The sequence below is a fragment of the Thunnus thynnus genome, chromosome 22 (assembly GCF_963924715.1).
Source record: "Thunnus thynnus chromosome 22, fThuThy2.1, whole genome shotgun sequence".
Taxonomy (NCBI): domain Eukaryota; kingdom Metazoa; phylum Chordata; class Actinopteri; order Scombriformes; family Scombridae; genus Thunnus; species Thunnus thynnus.
Window position 1 is genome coordinate 3,184,340 of NC_089538.1, and position 25,216 is coordinate 3,209,555.

General features: G+C 39.0%; 2 protein-coding genes across 5 annotated transcripts in view; one reads left to right on the forward strand and one right to left on the reverse strand.

Moving 5' to 3' along the window:
* Window positions 1-202: 202 nt before the first annotated feature.
* Window positions 203-5,240, forward strand: mad2l1 (MAD2 mitotic arrest deficient-like 1 (yeast)). The gene is made up of 5 exons (XM_067579103.1): window positions 203-381; window positions 2,578-2,724; window positions 3,886-4,006; window positions 4,496-4,599; window positions 4,709-5,240. Exons 1-5 carry the CDS (start codon window positions 318-320, stop codon window positions 4,879-4,881), a joined length of 609 nt encoding a protein of 202 aa, XP_067435204.1. The 5' UTR covers window positions 203-317; the 3' UTR covers window positions 4,882-5,240.
* Window positions 5,241-9,196: 3,956 nt separating this feature from the next.
* pde5ab (phosphodiesterase 5A, cGMP-specific, b) overlaps window positions 9,197-25,216 on the reverse strand; it is a 95,006-nt gene continuing 78,986 nt past the window's right edge. For all 4 annotated transcript variants that reach the window (XM_067579083.1, XM_067579084.1, XM_067579082.1 and 1 more), the window contains exons 14-22: window positions 24,591-24,716; window positions 23,872-23,966; window positions 23,654-23,741; window positions 19,074-19,174; window positions 17,637-17,714; window positions 16,646-16,709; window positions 10,583-10,657; window positions 9,700-9,783; window positions 9,197-9,475 (exon numbers count right to left, since the gene is read on the reverse strand). In XM_067579083.1, the coding sequence (XP_067435184.1) occupies window positions 9,356-9,475; window positions 9,700-9,783; window positions 10,583-10,657; window positions 16,646-16,709; window positions 17,637-17,714; window positions 19,074-19,174; window positions 23,654-23,741; window positions 23,872-23,966; window positions 24,591-24,716 (831 nt within the window). In that variant the 3' untranslated portion in view covers window positions 9,197-9,355. The remainder of the gene's footprint in view (window positions 9,476-9,699; window positions 9,784-10,582; window positions 10,658-16,645; window positions 16,710-17,636; window positions 17,715-19,073; window positions 19,175-23,653; window positions 23,742-23,871; window positions 23,967-24,590; window positions 24,717-25,216) is intronic.

Consider the following 25,216-nt stretch of genomic DNA (forward strand, 5'->3'; position numbering starts at 1 on the left):
GTCGATAATGAAAGAGTAATTAATCTGAATATCTGAGCATGAGGTTGAGTCATTGACTGTATATAAAGATATATATATGTGTGTGTGTGTATATCTATATACAGTCTATGCGTTGAGTATCGATGTACTGCCCTCTAGTGTCAAAAGATTGTAATCGCAATTTTTAATACGTCATCAACGTTGCGCCGAGCCCTTTCACGCATGCGCAAAAGCGCTGACAAATTTCAAACTGGACGGCGGGTAGTTGAAGCCTAGACGCAAAGAAAAAACATACAACAAAGGTTTACTGTCGAGGATAAACTAAAAGTATTACGAAAATGACCAGCACATTAAAAGGTATCACTCTCAAAGGAAGCGCAGAGCTGGTGGCCGAGTTCTTCTGTAAGTATTTCTACTGACTCATTTGTTTTCTCAACTGCTCGTTTTGAACAGAGACACGCAGCATGCTTTGCTAAGCTGCTGCTGCGAGGCCTGTGCGGCGGAGCCACAGAGCAACGACATCCCTGAAAACATCTCCAAATTAAGTGTTTGGTCGGAAAGGTTTAAACTCCACACTTAAATTGAGCGCACTATCCACCAAATATCCATTTATTTCCTTAAAAGTTTAACTTTTAAACACGGTGAAGTGCTCCGCCCACCACGTACTGAACTGCTGAGGAAGTCGAGCCGAGCAAAATAACAGGAGAAAGAGTTCATTTGCAAGTAAAAACAGTATTATGTTATGTGCTACTTGGTGTACTATATATGCCGAATTCAAGAGAAGACTATAAAGGTTTAGGAGATGTATTGGTCACAGTTTAGACTTGTGTCATTTGCTAGTAGCTCGTTAATAAGTCGATAATGTTTCGTTTTATGAACGAGGTTCACTAACTTACCGTTAGTTTACTATATAACTGATGCTAATGGTAAAGAAAAGCAGATGTAGCTACAAGCTGTAACTGACATTCATCTGCGCATAATATCTAAATGAATCTAGTTAGATATCTGAATGAATATCTAAGAATATATTTGACATTGTTTTTTTAAAAGTAAACTTCTTTCTTTTTTAAAATTATCGAGGATGACTTCATTTTGTGTTTATTTTGACTCCAAAGTCAATTCCTTACATGTGCAAACCTACTTGGCAATAAACCTGGTTCTGGTTCTGATATTGCAAATAATGTGTACTCTGTTTAATCTATTGTGACATGTAAATGTGTGATATATTTTCATGTAACCCATTCCATTTGGTTTTCAAATTGCATATTTTGCATTCATTATTTGTCTTATTTTGTATTCCACCACATATATTACACCACCACCTATATGTGCCTTATTTACACTTTTATAGTTGATGTGTTGAGGGGTGTTTCAGTGTATTATTTAATTTGGTTGTGTTCCATATCACCTCTTCGGCCCTGTTCAGAACTGGCATTAACATTCGTCTTGGGTGCTTTGACCACAAGTGGACAGCTCCAAGTACGTCAGTTCACACCTAGCATTAGAATGTGTCTCCACATCCGTCTTGAGTGACCACTTGTGTCCGAATCACACTTTCTCTTCTATAAGCAAATAAACATGTACATCATTTCCATTTGCAATGCATCATTTTCCTCCTCTGCTCTCTGTGTTTCACTGAGGGCGGCGAAATTGGATCTCAATTAGGGTTGCGTGATAATATCAGCACGTCATCAGTATCGGCCGATAAAGGCTTTAAGATGAAATATCGGCATCGGCCTGAAATGGACATTTCTGCCGATATGACAGGCCAATTGGGCGACTTCTCCTCCACTGCCTAGCTGTACGTCCTACTGCGGACTGTTTCACCACGACTGTCCTGGTGCTTCCTCCACAGGCTCCACTTCACACACTGGAGCACCGAGCCCCAGTTTATTATTTAGGTTAAAGTGGGAAGAAGCAGCAGGTCTTGCAGGCAGCTGAGTGAAGTGGAGCCTGCAGAGGAAGCACCAGACCGTCAGGGTGAAACAGTCCATGGAGGAGCTGCTGTGGTCGGATGCACAGATATGAAACACCTCGGCTGACAGGATCTATCACGCTGTTTGAAAAAACTACTACTACTTCCTCTTGGTTTATAATGGCAGTTGGCAACCAGTCTATGGTGGCACATTACTGCCACCTTCTGCTTCGGAGTGTGGACCAGAAACTAAATCCTACCCATTAATCCTGCCTGTCTAATAAACTCAAAGACGTTTAAGTTTAATGCTGAGCTCCTGAACTCCAGTCTTCCTAACTTCTTCCTTCATATATTGTCTTTCTTGATCATATTTAGTACAGTCTGTGATTGCATGCATAATAGTCTCCTAGGCAAGGTGAAAAAAAAACATGCATATATCGGTATCAGCCTAAATGAGTTGGAAAATATTGGCAAATCAGATACCGGCAAAAAATACAGTATTGTACATTCCTAATCTCGGTGCATTCTCAAAACATCTTGGGTGCACTCACACCTGTACATGGAGCTGTCCCATTGTGATCAGATCACCCAAGACGCGTTTTAATACCAGGTGTGAACAGGCCTTTGAGTCCTGTTCAAATGATAGACGGATCTCTGACGTTCCATCTTGTCTGAACCTGCAGCATTTGGCATCAACAGCATCCTGTACCAGCGAGGCATCTATCCTCCAGAGACATTCACCAGAGTTACCCACTATGACATGAGCCTTCAACTCACCACTGATTCCAAGCTGAAGAACTACCTGACCAAGGTGGTGTCTCAACTCAAAGGTAGCCTCAGTGTTATGCTTCTTTCTACTATGAAAGCTCTACATCTGAGCTTCCAAAGTTGTTGTTGTTTTTTTCCCCCAACAGATTTTTTAACTATAGGAGGCAAGATACGGATGAGAAAGTGAAACCTGTATGAAAAAGATTTACATGGTCTCATTATGTTGTAGAAACTTAATATAAGGGCCATATTGTTGCTTTATCTCATCCATTACTAACAGTTGGCTCACAGGCTAAAGCAACATTGTCTCTTTCCAGCAGGTATTGCACATTCACTTGCTACGTGACATGAATACATGCAGACAATTGGCACATTAGGAGAAACTGTGGATTTTCTTATTAAATTACATTTGAAAGTAATGAAAGTCAGAGTTTAAAACCACAATAAAATGTGTAGTTACTAAATAAAACAAAATGCACCTTTAACTATACTTCCATGACATTTCAAACCAAATGGCAATTATTTCATTCAGTTATTTAAGCGCTGAAGCTGCTCATTGTGTAACACACTAAAATATTTGCTTTAATATAATAGAAGTACACTCCGTGATTTTGTTATGGCCTTTCCAGTTTCTGAGAATACACACGTACAGAGTACATAACAGTGTGACCTCAGGTATAACTGTTAAATTGTCTCGACTGTTTAGATGTGCTTTTTTTTTTTTTTTTTTTTAGATTTGTAAAAATGTTTTATGTCTCATTTCTTGTTGTATTGAAAAGAACCGGAGACGGCATCATACCCCCTAACTGAAGAAGGACAATATTGAATTAGACCTAACGATTGTTTTCATTATTGATAAATCTGCTGACTGTTTTCTGGATTAATCCTTGTCTATAAAATGCCAGAGAACAGTGAAAAATGCCTGTTATAAGAGCCCAAGGTGATGTCTTCAAATGGCATTTATTTTGTTTGTTTTGTCCGATCATCAGTTACAAACTCAAATATTTGGTTTTCTATTATGTATGACGCATAAGTTTTAAATCCTGTCATTTGAGAAGCTGCAAACACCAGATGTTTGGCATCTTTCCTTAAACGACAACTAAAATGATTATTCAATTATCAAAATAGTTGCCGTTCCCATTGATTGACAAATCATTTCACCTCTAATTAGATCCCATCCAGGTCGTTTAAGTCAATGAACGTGTTTGTTGTGTGTGTTGCAGAGTGGCTGTTTGAGTGCACAGTGCAGAAGCTGGTGTTGGTGATCACATGCCTGGAAACCAACGAGGTGCTGGAGAGATGGCAGTTTGACATTGAGTGTGACAAGTCGGCCAAGGAGAGCAGGTCAGCTCCTCTGTTGTCTGCTTGTTCAGAGAAAGTCTTTGAAGTCACTCATGTAACAGCATTCTGAAAATAGTTCAACAGTATCTGAGACTATTTTACTTTTGAGTTGAAGTGATGAATGATAAGACAGAATCTCATACAGTGTGTGTTGAGTTGCAGTCCAATTAAAATCCAACAGATGGTAATCATGACTCATCCAGTGCCAAACACACTTCATCAGTTGAAGCAGCTGCTTCAGAGGCTTCAAAAAATCCTCTGTATCACACAGTATAAAAATAGCTGACTTGATGTCATAAAAGAATGCAAAATCACTTTTTTTACACTTATCATTATTTCAATGAAGTGTGAATCAGTAGATGTTACAAATTTGTATTATGTTGCCAATGCAGAAATATTGGTGTTTTGTTTTTTTTTATCTTATGAAAGTATCAGATGGTGAAGTTTGTCCTTAGATCATGTGTGTTTACTGAGTTCTTGTCTGTCTCCCAGTGCTCCCAGAGAGAAGTCCATTAAAACCATTCAGGATGAGATCCGCTCTGTCATCAGACAGATAACAGCCACAGTCACTTTCCTGCCACTGCTGGAGACGCCATGTGAGTAACCAGACAGACACTTTGTTTTCTTTCTTTTTACCAGATCCTTTTTCTACAGTGGTCCAGTGATCCTTTTTGACCCTTTGACCTTTTCCCCGCTTCACTCCAGGTGCGTTTGACCTCCTGGTGTACACCGACAAAGACCTGGTGGTTCCTGACAAGTGGGAAGAGTCCGGCCCGCAGATCATCGACCAATCAGAGGAGGTGCGTTTGCGCTCCTTCACCACCTCCATCCACAAGGTGAACAGTATGGTGGCGTACAAGAGGACCGACTCAGTTTAAACCTCTAACCCATGGCTTCCTCTCAACCCTATGAGCTGTATATAGCACCGCCCACTGCCCCTAGTAGAAAACAGTAGATTTTACACTGCCCTGTCCTACCTCACCGTCTGTCTCTGTCCAGTATTCTGTACGCTTTCCCTCTCTGAACTTCACTGTCTTGTTTGTCTTTTGAAAAGGATGTACAGGCAATCTGCTCTGTCTACACTGATGTGAATATTTCCCATAAGCAGAAATTTGTCTGTTAGGAACTGTTATTTCCCCTTTCAAGTTGTCAACTCTGTTTTAGAAGCTAGTTGTTTATATGTTAAACTTTTATAAAATCTCATGAATTAAAAAAAAAAACTTTTTTGGCTCCATCACCAGTGTTTCTTTTTGTGGTTTTATTGCTTTTGACCAGAAGGTGGCAGTGCAACATAAAGTCACTGGTTGGTCTCTGTTGTACACACAGCATGGCAAAGTACAGAACAATACACAGAACACATAGAAAATAAGCATTATTCTTTAATGGGATATACCATTTACTTGGCTCACAGTGTTCAGTGGTGTCGACAGTTGCAGATGTGGAACACCTTCATACTGGTACCATATCAGCATATTACATTACCTCACCCGCAGTAGACACCCATAAGTCTTTTATCTAAAAAAGCCTTTCTCACTAATGCCCTCTCATGAACATGCAACAAATGAAATATAAGAAAATCTCCTCTAAGCAACCCAGACACTGCAGCAGTGAGGAAATAGTAGATATTTTGTTCCTTAAAGAAGCAAAGAGGTCAGGCAACAGGCACGTGTATTACAGTCCTGGAGACTTATTCCAAATACAAAACACAACCACAAATACAAATGAGCTTACTGAACATGTGCGTCTACAAAAGTGCTTTAGTTTAAGACAAGGCTGTCAGGCCAGTTAGTTGCTGTTAATAAAATGCACCTAGGTGGCACCAGTTACTGTGTTCTGAGTACTGAAAGTTTGTAAGAGAGGAAAGTGGAAAGAGACAAGATGTCTGAATGATGGCAGTTGAGTGTGGAAGTAAGTGACCGACACCTTCTTTGCCTTCAATCCCTTTTATACACCAACTGAAAATTGATAGTGGAACAAATAATTCATGAATGTATATTTCACAGCAGGGGCTGGAGAATGCACATGGTGTTATACAACCATGGTCTTGTACTGTGGACCACTGGTGTGTGTCCAGTTCAAGCTCTGTATTACTTAACAGAGACGATTGAGTGGGTCTGGGGGTTCATTTTATTCCTGTTGGGTACTTTTACAGTGGTTGTTGAGTAGGCTGTTTATGTACTTTAACTATTCAGTATGGCAGTGGTTCCAACTGGTTTGGTTTATTACCCCTTAAAATGAAGCAATGTCTACATGTGACCCATCATCATCAGATCTTATGACCTGGACTAGGGCCTGGCATCAAGTCTCAATATTTTTTGGTACCAACTGAAATATGTTTGTTGCACTGAATATCAAAAACTACTGAAGTGCTGAAAGCTGGCATTGAATGAATGGTCAAGATATTTACTGATTTAAATCCTAATTCTGCCAATTTTCATTTGGGCAAAGTTCTACTTCTTTTGTTAAATTAAAGGTATACTATGCAGGATTTGTTAGCTTGTGTTTCTAAACACAGCATTCAAAGTTGGCTCCTCCTTCCTGGCTCAAAGAGTGAACGAGAGAGAGAGAGTGAGTAGTGGCGGTCTACCGTGCTAGAGAGTGAATGAAGAGAGCGAGCAGCACTGGCGAGAACAAAGCCATGAATCATGAAACCATGAAAATAAAATGTTATTTTCTGATTGTTTCACAGCGGTTATGTTCTAAAGTGCAAATAAACACGCCCAGGAGACAGCAATGTAACATTGTTGCTATGCTACAAGTCCCAACCTCACACCCTGTGCCCAAAGGTTGATGCCCAGAAACATCCCAAATACAGCAAAATAATAAGAAAATACAGGCAGAGGGCAGGGCCTCTGCAGATAAAAACACCGCCTCACACTCTAGTAGGTCATAAGTGACCATTGAGAGGATTTACTTTTGTATGAGTCTATACATTGTTTTTTTTTTTAGGAAAATCCTGCATAGTATACCTTTAAAAAGGGGGGTTATAGTAAAGCAAGGTATCAAAAAAAGTAGCGTTTTTACTGAAACCAAGGTATCATATTGGCACTACTGTTAAAAAAACCCTCAAACAATGCCCAGTCCAAGTGTGGACATGACTTGAGAGCAGTTCAACCAAGGAGTGATTTTTCCTTCTCCAATAGTTTCATTTGAAGGATTTTTAGAGGCCTGAAGAGGGGAAAGTTTTCGGTATTTCACAAGAAAAAAGCAATAATTCTTACCGCTGTCGCCAAGTGCTGCTCATGGGGGAACTGTTGGGTCTCTGTTAATTAAAGAGTACAGTCTAGACCTGCTCTATGTGAAAAGTGCCCTGAGATGACTTTTGTTGTGATTTGGCGCTATATAAATAAAAACTGATTGATTTTAACCATTAGAAAGCTGTGGACCGGTGATTTCTGCTCTATGTAATTGAATGATTTTAACATTTAATGAACCTGTCAGCACCGCCCTGATATATTCTGGATTATTTTATATGGAGAAAACTTCCATTCCATTCTATAAATTAGTCTGTAAACCTGCCTGAATATGGCTGAAGAGCAAGTTTAAGGATTGATAAATGGACTTTGAAAATTTATGTTATGATGTACATTTGCCAATTGGTACGTCAGATTTTATCATCTTGTTGGTTGGTTTTAAGCAAAGTTCAATTATGTTCTATTGTTGGCTGTGATATGCAGAGATATCTGAGGACTAAATCACAACACAGTCTGGTCAGGCTGCTTAGTCCATTATTCAGGTTTATAAAAATGGGATGTAAAAACAGCCTATTGTAGGAGACAGGCATTAATGGGTGTAGAGAGATATGGACAAATGAAATAGTTTTTTTCTTTTAATTGTGAATTGGTCCTATTTTATAACAACAAGGCAGTGGAAAAATGTAGACCCATTTCCCTTTGAAATTGCAGGCCTATTCTTTGGCTGTTTTTGAAGAAAACAAAAAAAATCAAATAACAATACAGTACATTTCCAAATGTCATCTGACAGTTGTTCCTAAGAAAGGTCCTTCAAAAAAGCAAAGATGGGATTTTTTGTAAGTATGAAAACTATACTTCCTATATAAAGAATTGTGTGCTCTTGACAAGAGAATGACCTTACAATATAGAAACTCTAATAAATATATAAAACAAAAATAAATATGCAATAGTTAAGACAATGAGTGAAAAAAATGTTACAAAAGACTCAAACTCTTGTAGTGTGTGTGCTGTTAACAAAGACATTTAACAAGCTTATCAGATTATTGTGACACTATGTATAGTATATGGTAAATATCTGTATCCCACTGTAATGGTGTCTAACCAATCAGTGTTCCCCTACAATTCACTACCTGTGAGATAGTGTATGTGAGACTTCAAGACAAAAGCCACTCTGTGCAAAAATAAAAATGGCTATGGTAATAAATATAGCTTAGTGCTGACTGTTATTGTCTCTGGTGAGTGACAGCTATGAAAGAATGGTGAGGACAAGAAGACAGGTTTCACAAAGTTTGGTGAAATACGCATGATCTCTTAAATGATGATCAACTTGGACATGTAATTCTAACCTGTTTATTATTGAGGAACGTTAGCTAACAGTTAAATTAAGCTAATGTAAAAAAATGTGGTTATTACAACTCGGGTCTTATCTTCTTTTATTGTAATGCCATAATTTCTATCGGTTATGATAACATTGTACTCATCAAAGTAATTTCTGGGATATGATCTTACAAATTACTTTTATTTGGAAAAGAAACAACAGTAAGTGCATAAGTGAGCACTCCTTCTTTGCACAGATCTACAGTAAGCAAAAGTTGAAGGACATTGGTCTATAAACTGTGATGGATGTTTGGGGTAATAATTTGGGAAATAATTTTATTGTTTGCCTTTGTTTTTTCTTCCAAATAAGTTAAACCTAACCCGGAGACCCCTTAGCTAGGTAAGGTAAACCTTCAGGTTAGTTAACAACACACACAGTCTGCTAACAGGTTAGCAGTGTTTTTAGCAATGTTTTTAGTGATGTTGTGCATTCTCAGGTCTCAGCAGATAAGGCCAAAACTATGAACATAAGACCCAAGCTGTAATAAATCTGAATTGTTCTTAAGGTTTTAGAAGAATTATCTGCATGAGGAGCTGAAACTGCTCTAAGGTTGATTAAGCTGAAGGCTAGTGTATCACTGTCACACAAAATCTAGTGCTGCCTCACCACGTAACCTTTCCCTGGTAGGTTAATGATTTTTTTTTTTAATCACTTTCTGATCACAAGCCTGTTATTTGTCCTTTTATATATCATGCTAATTTCATGAAACTTTGTGAGACTGGGCAGGACAGGGAGAGCCCTGGAAATGTGTGTTGGTTGAAAGCCAAACTGGCATTGGGATCACACTAAGCCATTGACTGGGCCTTTCTCACACTCCTCGGCCAAACACTTCCAATGCTGCCGGTTTTTCTGACATCCTTCCAGTAACGGGGAGCAATACTCCGACATGCCAGCCAAGGTCTGTGACAGCGACAAAGACATTTTATTTAACAAGACAAAATAGACTTTTTATATACTGTAATTTTAAAACACATTTTCATTCATTTAACAACCTGCTTCACATTTACACACATATCTTCACAATGTGAGACAGACTATCTGCATCTGTTCAGCAAGTGGGAAATAATATGATGAATGCCTTTGGCAATAACAGCGGAGACTGTGGGTTAAATTGGTTGAATTACCTCATATAACTGAGTGCAGATGGCATCAATGAAGGACACCTGCATGCTGGGAATCTTATCTCTCTTCTCACGATTCATCAGGTCCTGAAGTTAAAGTTGAAGAAATGACATGTAAACTACATGAAACATCAAACAATGACAATGAGGTAAAAGGCAGAATAAAGTTTGAGGTTGCATTCAAATGCTTCTAAATGGCAACACTTTCTGCTGTCTTTAGTTCCTTTGACACTATATGAAGTTCTTTTGGTAGGCTGCTTTTGCAAGTGCATGGAGTCATATACACTCTAACTTCTGAAAGCAACATTTTGAAGCTTATGAACAGTTGGTAGGAAACTCCCACCTAATCTCAAAGGATTTCAGATGCATGACATAAAACCAAACCCGAGGCATATCCTTGAGCAAGGTCAAACACTAATTTAAAAACTGATGATATAGTTTTAGAAACAATTAGCAAATTTAGCTAATGCCTTCTGGTCCTACTCACCAGTCTGGTGGCACATTTTGGATTATTTACAGCTTTAGGTTTAGATTATAGATTTCTTTCTTTCTTAGGAGACCACACAGAGGCAGATTATAGTAATGAAGCCAGATAAATACAAAACATGATATAACTCTGTATGGTTAGGTTCTCTGTATGGACAAGGGAGAGAAAAACTGGTAATGTTCTTTAAATGGTAAAATGCAGTCTATGTAATGTTCCTTAAACTCACAATCAAAAATACAAGAAGAAAACATACATACATTTGAGTATCGTCAGTAAAACACATAGATTAAAATCTAAAGGACCCAAAACAGATCCCTGAGGCACACCATATCTTAAATTGTACTTTTTACAGCTTAAGTTACCATAAAATAATCCTGTAAGTGATATACAAGCACTTACACTGGGCTCAATGTTCAGCTCTTCTCTTTCTTTATCCCCTTGTTCGAAGAACTCAGTGGCCACCAGCTCTGCAATCTGGATCAGAGAGAAGAAACTGATGAATTCAGTCAACTGTATTTACACAATTCAGCATCTAAAATACAAAAGCAGATGTGTTAATTGAAAGATTTAATGAAGTTTCAGTTCATGGAAGACAAAGAACACATCAAGGACTTGAAAGTGGGTTTTAAAAAATGAAAAATAGCAATAGCCCTGTCACTTGCAATAAAGAGGTCGTTACATCAGTTTTGCCTCTTGAAGAGACTGGGATATTATTACACTATTAGTTTAGGCCAGGGGTATTTTATTAAAATTCAATGAGGTCCAGTTGCTAAAATTTCCTTCCAGCAAAGGTCTAAACCTCATACAGTCTATATTGTGTCTTATAGCCTACCCCTACGCCCATCAAATAAAATCAACAATGTACATTTCCATATCATTTCAACGATATTTATTGTCAATTTTCATAGTAGGATACTTAACATACACATTGAGCTTGTATGGCACTTGTATAGTAAACAAATAGCTATCTTTAAATAAAAGTAATCCCAGCCTAATGAACTTAAGGCGTACATTTCAGGTAAAAGAAAACAAGACAGAATCTCCAGAATAAAATAAATAAGAAGTGCCTCTTTTAGAAAAAGTGCAAACAGCCTTGAACAACTCTTTTTCTCTTTATTTTTTTCTTTTACATTTTTTCTACTTCCTCTCTTAGTGAGAGAAATGGGCATGTGACTGCCCTGCCAGTAGTTTGAATCTGGGCTTGTATGGAGTTAGTGCTATTCTCGTGTACATGTAGGTGCTCATTGGTGAGCCTGGAACGGAACTTGTTTTTGATAATATTAATAGTGGAGAAAACTGACTCACAGCTGTAAGTCGATCCAAACATGGTCAAGGTGTGCAGTGCTACTTTGGTTAGACCAGGGAAAACATCTCAGACATAATCTGTAGCCAGAAAGGGGTCAGTTGCATCAAAATGCTCTCTTAACGCAACATTTGCTTGCAGATCAATGAGCTGTAGAGATCCAGCATGCGCCCACTTGAGGGTCACCTGCTTTGAAAATCCTCTGACTTTTGTGATGAGGACAGGATTCTGATTAGCATGAGCTACTGTCCAAGGCTGAAGCTGTCAGACCTTTTACTGAAGTTTCCAATCAGCTTGTTTATGAAGTCAACACAGGAAGAAACATCTCTCTCTAGTTGAATTTGTTCCCACACAAAATGTCCAGCTTCCTCTGGAAGGAGCAGACAGCTGTCATCAAATAACAAACTGAATTGTTCTGGCCCTGCAGCTTTAAATTGAGCTCATGAAGGTGTGATATGATATCACCCAAAAAAGCAACCATATCCATTTTGTGCTCATCTTGCAAAAAAGAGTGAGAACTGTGTTGCTTCCTGACTCTTGAGCTGCTCAAAGAAAGCTTTTATTTCTTTTCGAATGGACCAGAAACACCCCAATGTGTTGTCTTTGCTCATTAATCGTATATTGTTGTGCAGTAGTAGTAGGTCATTGGCATTTGCCTCAACTTCTTTCAGGAATTCTCTCAGCAGGTGATGCTGATGGGATGAGGATGCCCTAAGGAAGTTGATGAGTTTCATCATTGTGTTCATTACTTCAGCAACCTCTTCTGACAAAATGGTACACAGAACAATCTGATGGATGATACAGTGGTAAGCTATGAGATTAGGGTTGTCCTCTGTCATTCGTGGCACAGCCACCCTCTCTCTTCCTACCATGGCAGGAGTGCCATCTGTGGTGATTGAGACCACCTGTTTCAGATCTATCCCCCTCTTTCCCAGCATCTCCTTTATGTATGTCCTCTCCTCTTGAATGTGGCTCAAGTGGTCCAACAGGTCCTCACAGAGCTCTTTCTTTGTGAAAAAATCTAACATACTCCAAAAGCTGCACATTATCAGTGACAGCTGTAGACTCATCAATGCTGCACTCTGAATAGCTGCATCAAGCTGTGCCAGTACATCGTCTGCTAATATTTCTGGTTGTTGTTGAAGCTGACATTGGGATTTACTTGATTTTTTATGCAACTTGTCTTTTGTTTACACTCAAGTAACATCTTGGCAACAGCGTTCAAACACTCCTTCACAATTTTCCCATCACTAAATGTTTTCTTATGTTGCCCCAAAATCCATGCTACCTTTAGTGAACATTCATTTGGACGTTCCTGGGCTTTGATTTTGCTTCGTCTCGTAGTGGCGCTTCACATTGCCGCATTTGATTAATGCCATGTTTTTGGAACATGAGACACACTGGTTTAGAACTGGCTGCCGGCAGAATGAACATAAATTGGTCCGTCCATTCATCTTTAGAAGTTCAGTGTTCTGCATCAAGTTTCCTTGTTTTGGAGCAAGCCATGCTGTCATCACTCAATTCTCTCTTGCTCTTTCTAGCGAACTGGCCACACAGGGTAAACAATTGATCTGATTGGCTCAATTGAGTGAAACTATTGCCATATTAACTGGATTAGCTGCACCCGCTGACTATAGCCGTGACCGTTGGAAAAAATAATGCTCCATGAACATTATTATTTATTCTCTTTATCAGAAATTTGTCATGGGTCTGGATGGAACCGCCACTTGGTGATGTCTGATTTAGGCTTACAATAGCAATCGGGATCCAAGATACTGCCATGTGCTTTTTAGCTGTGCCAATCAGAATGTTGCTTTATTGTTGTACATACTCCACTAAATTTTTGTGGAATCATTTTAATGAACATCCTAGCAGGCAGATTTTGGGAAAAGGGTTGGGAAAAGGGTTGGGCAACCTACCATGTGGCTGACAACATGCTTCTCCCACTGCCAGATTGAACAGTGTCAAACTCAAATATTGTGAAATGACTGGAAAAGAACAAGATTGACCACAAATATATACAAGGATGGCAAAGAGGAACACATGTGACAGTTGACTGACAGTGACTGAAGAAAAAGGGAAGAAAAGAAACAAGCAAAAGCATGGTAGAAACAGCAAGTGAGAGAAAGTACAAATATTTATGTAAAGACACAAGTCAAGAACAAAAGAGAGAAAATTGAGTCAGAGAGAGGAAGCAAGAAAAAGGGAGAGGTCTGCCAAAAGAGTGGTAGACACACTAAGTTAATGGTCTCCGTCTGTTTACAGAGAGGTCAATGAGATCTGACTGCAGCCTCGGGCTCCAATAATATCACTGTGTGTGTGTGTGTGTGTGTTGAAGCCATGTGCAGTTCACTGATTGAGACTGTAATCAAGGCTCAGTACTATAGAGCTGCAGGGGGACTCAGCCAGCCAAAGAGCTTATTACAGCTGACTAAAACCAACACTAGGCATGAGGCAAATGTTAACTGGTGAGGCTAAGTAACTTTGTCTTTATTTACTTACCCTCATGTCAGTCAAAAACACCAACATTTTTACGCCCGCATAGCAGACCAAGTTAACTAATGCAGCTCCATGTCAAAATAACTGCAGTGGTCAGGGACCGCTTCATTAAATGTCCAACAACAGCAGACCTACTACTGGATTTATGAAAGTATTTCAAACTGTTGATTTTGGAGGATGCGTGTACAGACTCACTCCATATGTTCATGATCAGTATGGTCAAGCAAATAAAACTGTTTGGGGGCATTGGTTGTTTAGGCCAAGATCAAAGGGAGGCTGAGAGTCTTGAGATTGAGGCTTGGTATGAATAAAAGGCAAAATATTCTGATAAGACAGAATTCATTTATATTGGGAGAGGTTCTGTCTTGCCTTGTGACTTGGATAATAGATTGTTTACACTGGAGAGAGTAAAGTGGAAGATTTTCTGGGTTTCTGAAAAATGTTGTAAGCACAACACTGACATGTTATCACCTTATGAAGTTGGTTTGGCAAATGTGTTAGCAAACAGTTGCCTATTCACACATTCAGCAGACACAGAGGAGCATTAGCATTCATTTGGAGTAGATCAACCAACTCCTGAGAAACATATCAGGCTCTTTAGTTGCTAACTGCTCTAGAGATGCAAATAATGATTATTTTCATTATCGATTAATCTGCTGATTATTTTCCCAATCATTTTGTCAATAAAGAGTCAGATAATAGTGAAAATTGTGATGTCTTGTTTTAACTGATCAACAGTCCAAAATCCAAAAGAAATTGAGTTTACTGTCATCTATGACACATAAATTAATAAATAAATAAATTCTCACATCTGAGAAGTTGCAACCACCAAGATTTTTGCTTAAAAATGACTAGAACAATTATTTGACCATCAAAATAGTTGCCAATTAGTTTCTGTCAATCAATTAATCATGGCAGCTCTAAAATGCTCCAATATTTTCACCAGCTAGTTGCTAACTTTGTTTGGTGCTGGGTAGGTAGTGTACAGTGTATTAGTCTTCTTTGCTAAAAACACAGCTGCCTGCTGCAGCTGGAAAACAAGGTTGGTGAGACTGGTGAGACTCAACCAAACAGTGAAGTTTCCACCCGTAAAAGCAAAATAATGAGGTGAGAGATGCTAAAATGCGCTGTAGGGCTGAGGGGAACTGCAGATGTTTTAGCATGCTGAACATTATAACTATCTATCTATCTCAGATGTTAAAGAAAGATCTTATGAAAATGTAATTTTTGAAGAAGATAAAGAGGAAATCATTTTCACTCCAGTCCTGGCAGATGAAAGGCACAGTTTGATAATGAGATCTGGATCAGGTGCTAGCATGTGCATGTAAGTGAGAGAGAACATATTTGCATGAGTGTGTGTGTGTGTGTGCATGTTTACTACCCTGGATGTTTTTAGAGGTGTTTTCTGAGGACAGGGGCACAGCTGTTTTTATTAATGAGCACTCACTTGTCAACACACACACACACACACATACTGAGTTTGTGCCCGTCTGAACCTCTCTTCACTGTGCCTGCGGTCTCTAACGAGGTGCAGACTAACGAAGGTCACCAGGGAGATGAAACGGGGACACAGCTCTTAGATGGGTAAGGACAATGATGAAACAAATGTGTGTGTCTGTGCGTGCGTGCATGTGTGTGTATGTGTGTGAACCAGAAGGAGAGGGAGGGAAAGAGTAAACAGAGTGTGAGTGAGAACTCACAAAATCAAAGATGACTGAGACAAAGTGAGTGAGAAAACATGAAACACATAATGAATTTCTCTTTAAAAACCTCTCAACATGTTGCATTTAGGACCACGCCCCAGTCAGTGATGTCACAGCAGGTGCTTCTCATTAGTTTTCAAAGGCAAAACACCTGCTGTGACATCACTGATTGGGTTGTGGCCCAAAGCGCAACATGTTAAAACGTTGTGGTCCACAGTGACCAAATTAGTAGCAGTTTCAGTTTTCAGTCCTCTGTCATTATGTAGAGATTTAGTGGCATTGCTCTGAGGATGGCGAGGTCAGTAGGTCGGTCCACCACTTTGGTTCAGACTGAAATATCTCAAAAACTACTTGATGGATTGGCATGAAATTTTGTACCGACATTCATAGTCCCTGTAGAATGAAACCTACTGAATTCGATGATCCTTTGACTTTTCCTGTAGTGCAAACAGCAGGTCAAAGTGTTTGCTCTTCCAGTGAAATATCTCAATGCCTACTGAATGGATTGGCACAAACTTCTTTACAGACATTCATGGTTTCCAGACGATGGATCCTATGTCTGGTGTGTTTTTAACGTGCTCTGTTGCTTCCAAATGGGCCCAAAAGAATGCAGCTTTTTAAAAAAACTTTTCTTTCTTTGGCTGTCAAGTTATTGACAGTAAGCAAAGCGTTATGTACCAATGATGTGACAACAATTACCCCAGACACAATGACAGAAAAAACAAAGGCAAGCGAATGCTTAAAATGCACTGCCATTGATTTTCTTGCTGTTTTTCATGTTGCTCAATGATGAATAGCAGAATATGGTTTATGATAAGGTAGCAAAACAAGTTGTCATATCTCCCACAGAAACTAAACTAATTACAGAAAACAGAGGGAAGGACAGAGAGAGCAAATTGTATATTTGAAAATGCCAAAACATTGTAACAACACACAGACAGATAAGATTGTTTTTACCCTTTTTTGCACCGGCCAGGGCTTGGTGATGGCCGAGATGTCGCATGCAGTCATCAGCATTGACCTGAAGGGGGAGACACATTAACACATGTTGATAAATAATCGTCAATAGCACCTCAGATGGTCACATATAACTCCTATTTTAATCTCATTGCACTGGCTTCCAGTAAATTTTAGAATTCATTTTAATATTTTGGTGCTCACTTATAGAGCCCTACATGGCCAGGCCTTCTGCACCCCTACACCACTAGCCGAGCTCTTAGATCCTCCACCCAGGGCTTTCTACATGTACCTCGTACACCTGGGGAGGTCAGCAGTTGGAATAGTCTTCCAACAAGCTTAAGATCCTTGGATAACTCTTAAAAAGCAGCTAAAAACCCATTTGTTCAGACAGGCATTTGGGTGGTATGTGCTACTTTATATCTTAATTTGTCTATTTTAACTGCTCTCCTTGTATATTTTATCTGGTGTCTCTGTTTTTTATTTATTCTGATTGCATTTGATTTTATTTCTTTGACTGTGAAGCACTTTGTGACTAATGTTTGTGAAATGTGCTTGCTTGCTCCTCATAGCATCTGGCTACATCCAAACATTGTGCGTTAATAAATGGTGCTGTAAGTGAAACACAAGTAAATATTGTGTGTTTAAAATCACTAACAGCATCTGACAAAGTTTGACTTCAAAAGTCTTTTCTGTGTGAAGAGAAATCTGGGAAATTAAAGCAGCGACTGATGCACCAACTTTTTCAAATATAATCTTAAATCTTATCAATAATATTTGAACTAATAAAGAACTGATTTGTACAAAATAACCAGAAATATGTTAAATTTCATAGCACACAGTATACTCTTCTGTTCAAATAAGTGTATTACCCAAAATAGTGAAATATTCCTTTAAAATCAAAGCGTGAGCCCCATGGTTGATGTATTTGTGTATATCAGTGTTTAACATCCACAAGGTGTGTTTGAGTGTTGGAGGATTTTTTACTCACCTCAGTAAGTCTCGGTGATGTTCATCCTCCCAGACAAACTGGCTGTTCTTGGTGAGCTCAAAGAACTCCCCGCGCCTCCTGACAACACACACACACACACACACACACACACACACACAATGACAAAGCAGATAATTATCCTCATATATAACCCACTTACCTCCTCTACCACCCACTGTCTAGACTGAAAGAGGAATGATAAAAGCTGAAGTCACATAGATGAATGAAAAAGCGTAAAAAAAAAAAGAGGAAAGAGGGATTGAAAGAAGGGGGGGAGAGATGTGACAAGACAAATAGAGTTTTCTCATACCAAATTATTCCTGTCTGTTGATTGGACAAATTTAAATTCTCTTCACGTAATTCAAATATTGGTAAAACTGTTTTTTTTCTCGAAACAAAAAAATGATCCCACTAACATTGGTATATAGTGGATTATGAATATAAATGTATTGGTGTAAGGTTAGATGAAACCAAGAAAAATATTAAAAATGACAAAAACACTTGAAAGACATTAGACAAATAGTCCTTTTATGAAAGCAGCCAATATATTTCCCTGGTGTCCTACTGTGTTACATCTTGAAGGCAGGCTGGAGAAACAGTCATGAAACCACTAGAGTCTTTGTACAAACACACCTTAAAGCTGCCCTAACCAATATTTCTTATATTAATAACGGATCAAATAACTATGATTAATGTGACAGGTGTCACTCATAATGACAACCCTCCAGAGAATTATCACCAACCCTGCAGTTCCCCTCAGCTCTACAGAACCTTTAAGCCTATTTTAGCTCATTGTTTTGGTTTTCTAATCCACAAACTCTCATCGACTTCATTTCCAGTCACAGCATGCAAGTATTTAGCATTTTTTGTAGAACTTTATCATGTCATTGTTGTGTTTACAGTTTGCTCCACTCCCCCCCAAGTGGCAAACTAGAACAAACACCTCGTGGTTGTATGCCTCCGCCAACCAGTCAGAGTCTGTCCAGACTCTGAAGGAATTTAATAAAAGGTATTAAGTGTATTTTCCTTGTATGTGTTCATGTGACCATGTTTGGTCAATAAATCTGATTCTGATGGAACGTTGTTGCCATGACAGTAAACAATGCCTCAGATACGGATGTTGCTGCAAAGAAGCTACAAATTCTAAAACGTGGACGCTTCACAAACATCTTCAACCCGGCAGCACAGATGATCTAAACAGTCACCACAGTTTCAAGTTTCCAAGATTAGTGTCACCAATTCAGTATCTGACTGATCACTGTTGTGGCCTGTAGCTGAGTTCAAGTGCTAACCAAACTCAGTCACCCCGAGTCAAAGCACTCCACAATCCTCTTCCCTCACTCTGCCCAAATTGTCCTTCCTTCCCTCAGTAAGTCCCCCTCTCTTTCTAGGCCTCTCCAGTCAGATTTCCATCTGGGCCTGACATTTGGTACCTACTTCATGTACAGGGCCAGGTCAGTGGCCAGAATAGCCCTCTCGATCATTTTCAGAGTGGCCTTGTACTCGTCCAGGGAGAGACCGCTCAGGATCTGGTTTCCCTGTAGAGAGAAAGAGAGAGAGTTTGGTATGTTATTTCATGATTTACACTTACTTAGAGCACATACATGAAAGTTTGTGTGTGTATGTACAGACAGACTGCAGGGAGAGATAGCGACCCTCTAAGGAATAGATAATAGTGTTGACCACAGTTTGCACTGTGATAGACCACCAAAGGGTTGCCATGACAACACTGGCCTGCAAAAACACAGTTACAATTAAATTAAACAAGTGAATCCAGGCTGCATGTCTTAAGTGTTTATATGCATGTGTGTTGACATATTATTCCATGCGCCTTCCATTTCAAGTGCTTTTTAGAGTGTGTGCCTGCATTAATGCTTATCAGCCTGCATGTGAAAAGGTTTGTACTTTTCTAAAGGGTGTGTGTGTTTGTGTGTGTGTGTGCTCACATCTGTGTGAATGTGTCTAAATGTGGCCAGCAGCAGTGGGGTTAAGTGGTACTGTGGAATTGGGAGTGTATTTAGAGTTTGTTTTGAGGCCATAAAGATCAGAGCAGGCTGTAATTCACTGTATTTTATTGGGCCATCACAGTGTTCTGTGGTAGGCTAGCAGCTGGAAAATGAGCACAATAGGCGTAATAAATAAGACAGAAAGATCCAAGATCCTGCTGCAAGCAGGCAACAGCATTAAGGCTCATAGATAGGATCAACAACCATTATCAAGCCACTGTTTTTGTATGAAGAGAACACTGACAGTGTTAGGTTGAAGTGATTTGAATTTTGGCCCAGTTTGAGGATGACCTTTCAATGTTCTTTCAGTCTAATCACAATTTCAATCAATTACAGTTGATAACATTGTTTATGTAGAAGTTTGCATTGTCAACAGTGTTGCCAGATGGAAAATGTTAATGTATCATACCAGAAGATTAAAATTATCGTACAAATACAATAATTGTCGTACATCTGGCAACGCTGACTGTCAATCCTTTGTCATAAAGAACTTAACAAGATTAAAGAGTGGGTTCACTCAAAATGCAAAGGAATATTCCTCAAGTTCTGGCATAAGATGAGTTGTTGTTAGCCAAGTCAGCATAGCAGGTAAGCTAACTTTGACTGAATGTGTTAGGACACTGCTGTTATCGCCAATAGTTGGTGATCCTCACACCTTTCCTTTAGCACCACTAGCACGTCAAAATTTTCACTAGTCTTGTTTCATCCAAATATAGTGCAAATTTTGACTGAAATTTCAGAAAATCGACTACTGTTTTGTGAATATTAATAGTTGAGTGCATCAAAGTAAACAGTAAGAGTGAGTAGGCTAAATAGAGAGCTTAATTTTAAGCTCAAGTCAATGCTTACTGTATGTCATCATTTATTTGCTAAATCTGTTTCCATCACACTTTGTCTCATTTTGATTTTATTGATACACCAACTTTTCCACCCAATCCAAATGCAAAACCTTTTTCTTGCGATATTATGACTAATTTTGAATTTCCAGTGTTTCCACTCACTTTTTTTATGTGCAAATTGAAAAAACGCATAAAAAAGTGGATGGAAACTCACCTACTTACACTGTGAAATATGTCAACATCTACTTGATGGATTTGCATCAAATTTGGTTCAGACATCCATGTTCCCCAGAGGATGGATTGTAATAACTTTAATCTCTCAACTTGCCCCCTAGCAACATCATCACGTCAAAGTTTCTACTTAAGTTTATGACCACATACCTGCAAAGCTAATGATATTCTCATCAGCCTCAGCTGTACTTTGTTTTTAGTGCTAATTAGCAAATGTTAGCCTGCTGCTGACACGCTAAACCATCATGGTGAACATGGTTAACATTATACCAGCTAAACATCAACATGCTAACATTACCAGTGTGAGCATGCTAGCATGGCTGTAGACTCTTACAGCAGGCTTGTTATTAAATTATGGGCACACTATTACATTATCAGTTTTTATTACATTTTTTATTACATTAACCGCAGTTATTACATTATGAGTTTCTACAGTGAAGTTTTTGGCAGCGGCAATCAATTCTGCTAAGAAAAAAAACTCTCTAATCTGGAGCCTGGAACACGAATGACTGAACATGAACCACAGGTAGGTGCTGTTGTAGGACCACAGAGGAGACCTACTGTACATGGTGCAAGACAACACAGAGCTTTGTAAACTATAAAAATTTTAAAAATCCTTTGTGAGGCTGGCAGGGAGCCATGTGGGGACACCAGGAGAGCTTCTTGATTGCGCCTGCCAAGTGCTCAGCTGCTGCATACTGAATCAGCTGCAGCTGCAAAAGGGCAGCTAATGTCATGTTTTGCATAACTGTGATGAGGATAAAATCCCAGTGTGAAGAGACGATTTGCCTGATGTTTTTGTTCCCTCTATGTTCCTTCTATTGTACTCATTTCCATGATGATAGTGACAGCTCTTCTTTTGTTACACTCACATGTAACTGAAAGTGCAGAGAGCTGGTCATCGGTGGCATCAGCTGAGAATAATAAGTGCTTGGTCAAATTTGTGTTTTTATTATGGAATGATACCATCAATGATCTTTAAAACCACAATGAACTAAAAGAGGCTGAAAAGGTTTCAGCACTGTGAGTGACCCTTTCACATTACAGAGTCATCTGATTCAGTGTTAATATTAGAAATGTTCATTGAAGCAAGTTTAACTAAGGCTGACATTTTCCCCACCCACATCTTTGATTTGTCCTGGTCTGGTGTTGTGCTCATTGACAGCTGTATTCCCCAGTCTGACAATCAATTGATAATCTTCCCATAATTGCTAGCTAGCTATATCTATGAAAAATGGCATCAGAAAAATGGCATCAAATGTGGATGTGATGGATGCAGCTGTACATGCTGTTGTAGGTTGACTTACAGAAAAATGTCAAAATCACATTTATTAATTTGGCAGACGCTTGTGGCTGAAGCAACGTACAAATGAGGTACAAACAAATGTTAACTGTTCCTAGCAACCGCTACTCCAGTTACATGTCAAGTGAAAATGTCAGCAGGACAGATAGACTTGTTACTGGCTGGTTAGGGACTGTATGAAAATTATTTGTGGTGGAGAGGGGTCACAAAAGGGGAAGGGTATTGTCATTTTTCTTTTTCTGGGAGAGCAGTGGAGGGTCTTTTTTTTTTTTCATGGTACATTTAGAGTTTATTTCAGTTTCCCTTGCAATATGGTTAGTAGTTCCATAAATAGTTACATCAAAAAGCCCACTTTAACTTTATTAACATGTACATTGGTGGTGCACATTAGAAGATCTCTTGAAGGATAAGGCTGGTGATTTTCTATATTTTTCTTATTGTGAACAAATCTCATGTGCAGAGCCAAACCCAGAATGACACTCATCCTACTTAAGTATTGTGTGTGTATCCAAAGCCTGATATATCTTATTCCTCAGTCCCGTAGACCTCCGTTGTTGTCCAAGAACTATTGAAAACACGTCAGTGAGCCACACCGTTGCACTGGGTGACATGTTCCTTCATCACAAAGACAACGGTTACAGTAGTTTGTTTAGAAATGGCTCCAAAAAATAATAACAGCGGTAACATTTTCAGTCTCTTAAGAGTAGTTCCTTGTATGGCAGATGCCACTGAGCATGTGCAGAAATGGTTCCATTTATAGAGCTTTGCTAGCTTGTTGTTGCTACATGACACAACGACCCTTGACTTTGTACTACCTTGCAAATTTCTCAGAGAACTTCCGTACAAAGTGCTTAAACTCCTTTAAGATATTAAGTTTTAAATTGATGTACACTATTAAACAAGTTTTACCAATTTAACACTGTTGTATTATTTTGACATGTTATGCGGAGGGTCATGTAGTAGGGTTAAAAGAAAACATTATTAACCCTAGGAAGGGTCTTACTTTTTTAAAAAGTGAAACGTCAGCCACCCACACAATCCCAATAATTTTCATACAGTCCTTTAGGGCAAACACAAAATTAATAATATTAATACTGAGAATATTATCAAGGTTACTTTATCATGTATATTATTATGTTGATTGATGATGTGAATAGAGGTAAAATACTTATAATTGAATCATAAACTGAAAGAGGCTAAACTTGCTCCTACGTGTAGGATTTGAAATGTCAAACTTTGGTGACCACTAATGCTAGCATAAATGACACTGTTGCACCCACTGCAGACTGGCAGACAGCTGTTTTTGTCAACAAACAGAAACATAATTTCATTGGAATAAATTGAAAGATGCTTTTATCACACACAATACACATAGGAGCTTTTAAGCGCTGAAAAAAAAACACTCTTTGTGCATGTGATAAAAGACTGAGGCCATGGATAAACAGGTGATTCAAAGCTAAAGCTTATGGAGATCAGGTGAATTGTGGCTTATGAAATCCACCTGTATTTACACCACTGCTTTCATCAACAGAAAAAACATGCAGGACTGATGTTCCCTCTAGTTTGACCAATCCCTTGTGAAGGATGGTTCAAAAGCTTCCTCTGTGTGTGTATGTGTGTGTGTGTGTGTACACCTACAGGGCTGGTGAGGATCATGAGGCACTGGTCAAAGTGGTGATGCTCCATCGTGGAGTGGCAGTAGAGCTGGGCCAGTGGGTGGTCACTCCTGGACAACACACACACACACACACACACAGGAAATAAGAAACCCACAGAGTGGAAGCAGCATGCTCCCACACATGCATATACAGTACAATCACACATACGCTTCAGTGACTCATCCTCTCCTGTTGTACCTCTGTATGTAGGAGTTGTTGACTCCTCTGTGGTCCAGGTCATGGCTGAGAGTTGCAATCATCAGAGCCAAGACCTCTAGATCGCTCAGATTATTCTGTTAGGAAATGGACGGATGGATTATAAGAGGGAGGAACAATAGGAGGAAAGAAAAAAAAAAACTACATCCACATAATGGCTGCTGCTGTTGTAACACTGCACACATTGTTGGCAGTGTGGGTGCTCAGCTCGCAGGCAGGAGTGGACAACAACAGCTTTTACATCACAGCTGACAGTAGAGCTCCAGCATGGCTGTTTCTGATATCTCTAGACTACTGCTGCTCATAGTTTAATGCATGACAGTTTTCATGTCAGGGAAACCACCAACATCCAATGTTTTCCAAACAAGGTTATTCTTGGTGATGTGCGAGATCCTTTGAAACATTTCAATTTTTCATTATAGGTCCTGTGTAATTTAGACCATGAGCTACAAATCATGCGAATTTAATATTACTGCCCACCATTTTCCAAAATAAACTGTCAGCTTTTAGATTGATTTCCTCCAACACATGGCTTTATCTATTGTTTTTTTTCCTTCAAAATTATGTAATTGCTATTGTAATAATGCAAACTAGTCCTTCCCTGCAACTGCACTGCCATGTGACAATTAACTTAACGATAACTGACAAAAAGGTAAATTGTTTATTACAGCTCAGTCTAACCAGTGATTAGCTACACTGACCTGTAAGCGTCCTGACTTGAGGAGGGCGAACATGCACTGGGAGGTGTTGAAGGCGTGTCTCCAGTTGTGATAGGCTACATTCTTCCTGTAGTTCTTCTTCACACTCAGAATCCACTGGCATAAACTCTACAGGAGAGGGACAGTACAGAAGTAAATGTAACGGCAGGAAATGCATAATGTAAACACAATTTATATAGAGTCAAATCTGTCAAAATCTAGCCTTAAGAGCTTTATCATTTTAATGAATATTATACTAACATGATGTATATCCTAAATAAAGTTGTGTTTAATCAAATTACCACAAACTAACTCAAATCAAGTATTATTCCAGCATAGGAGTACTGGTTGCACTCGAGGGTAGTAGGTGGGGGATCAGGAGGGGCCCAACAGAAAATTTTTCCCCTGGTCCCTCTACCGGATTAATCCGGCCCTGCTTTTGGGCCCCTGGTAGGTAATCCAGCCTTGCATTTAGTTACACAGTTAGTTACAACACTATTTATCTACATCTCTGTATATAAAAATATAAACATAGTGAATAAAATTTTCTTTATTTTTTTCAAACCAGTCAATTTCATTGTTTTTAGCTGCGTGGCATGAACTGTGTGACTGAAAGGAAGAAAAAAAAC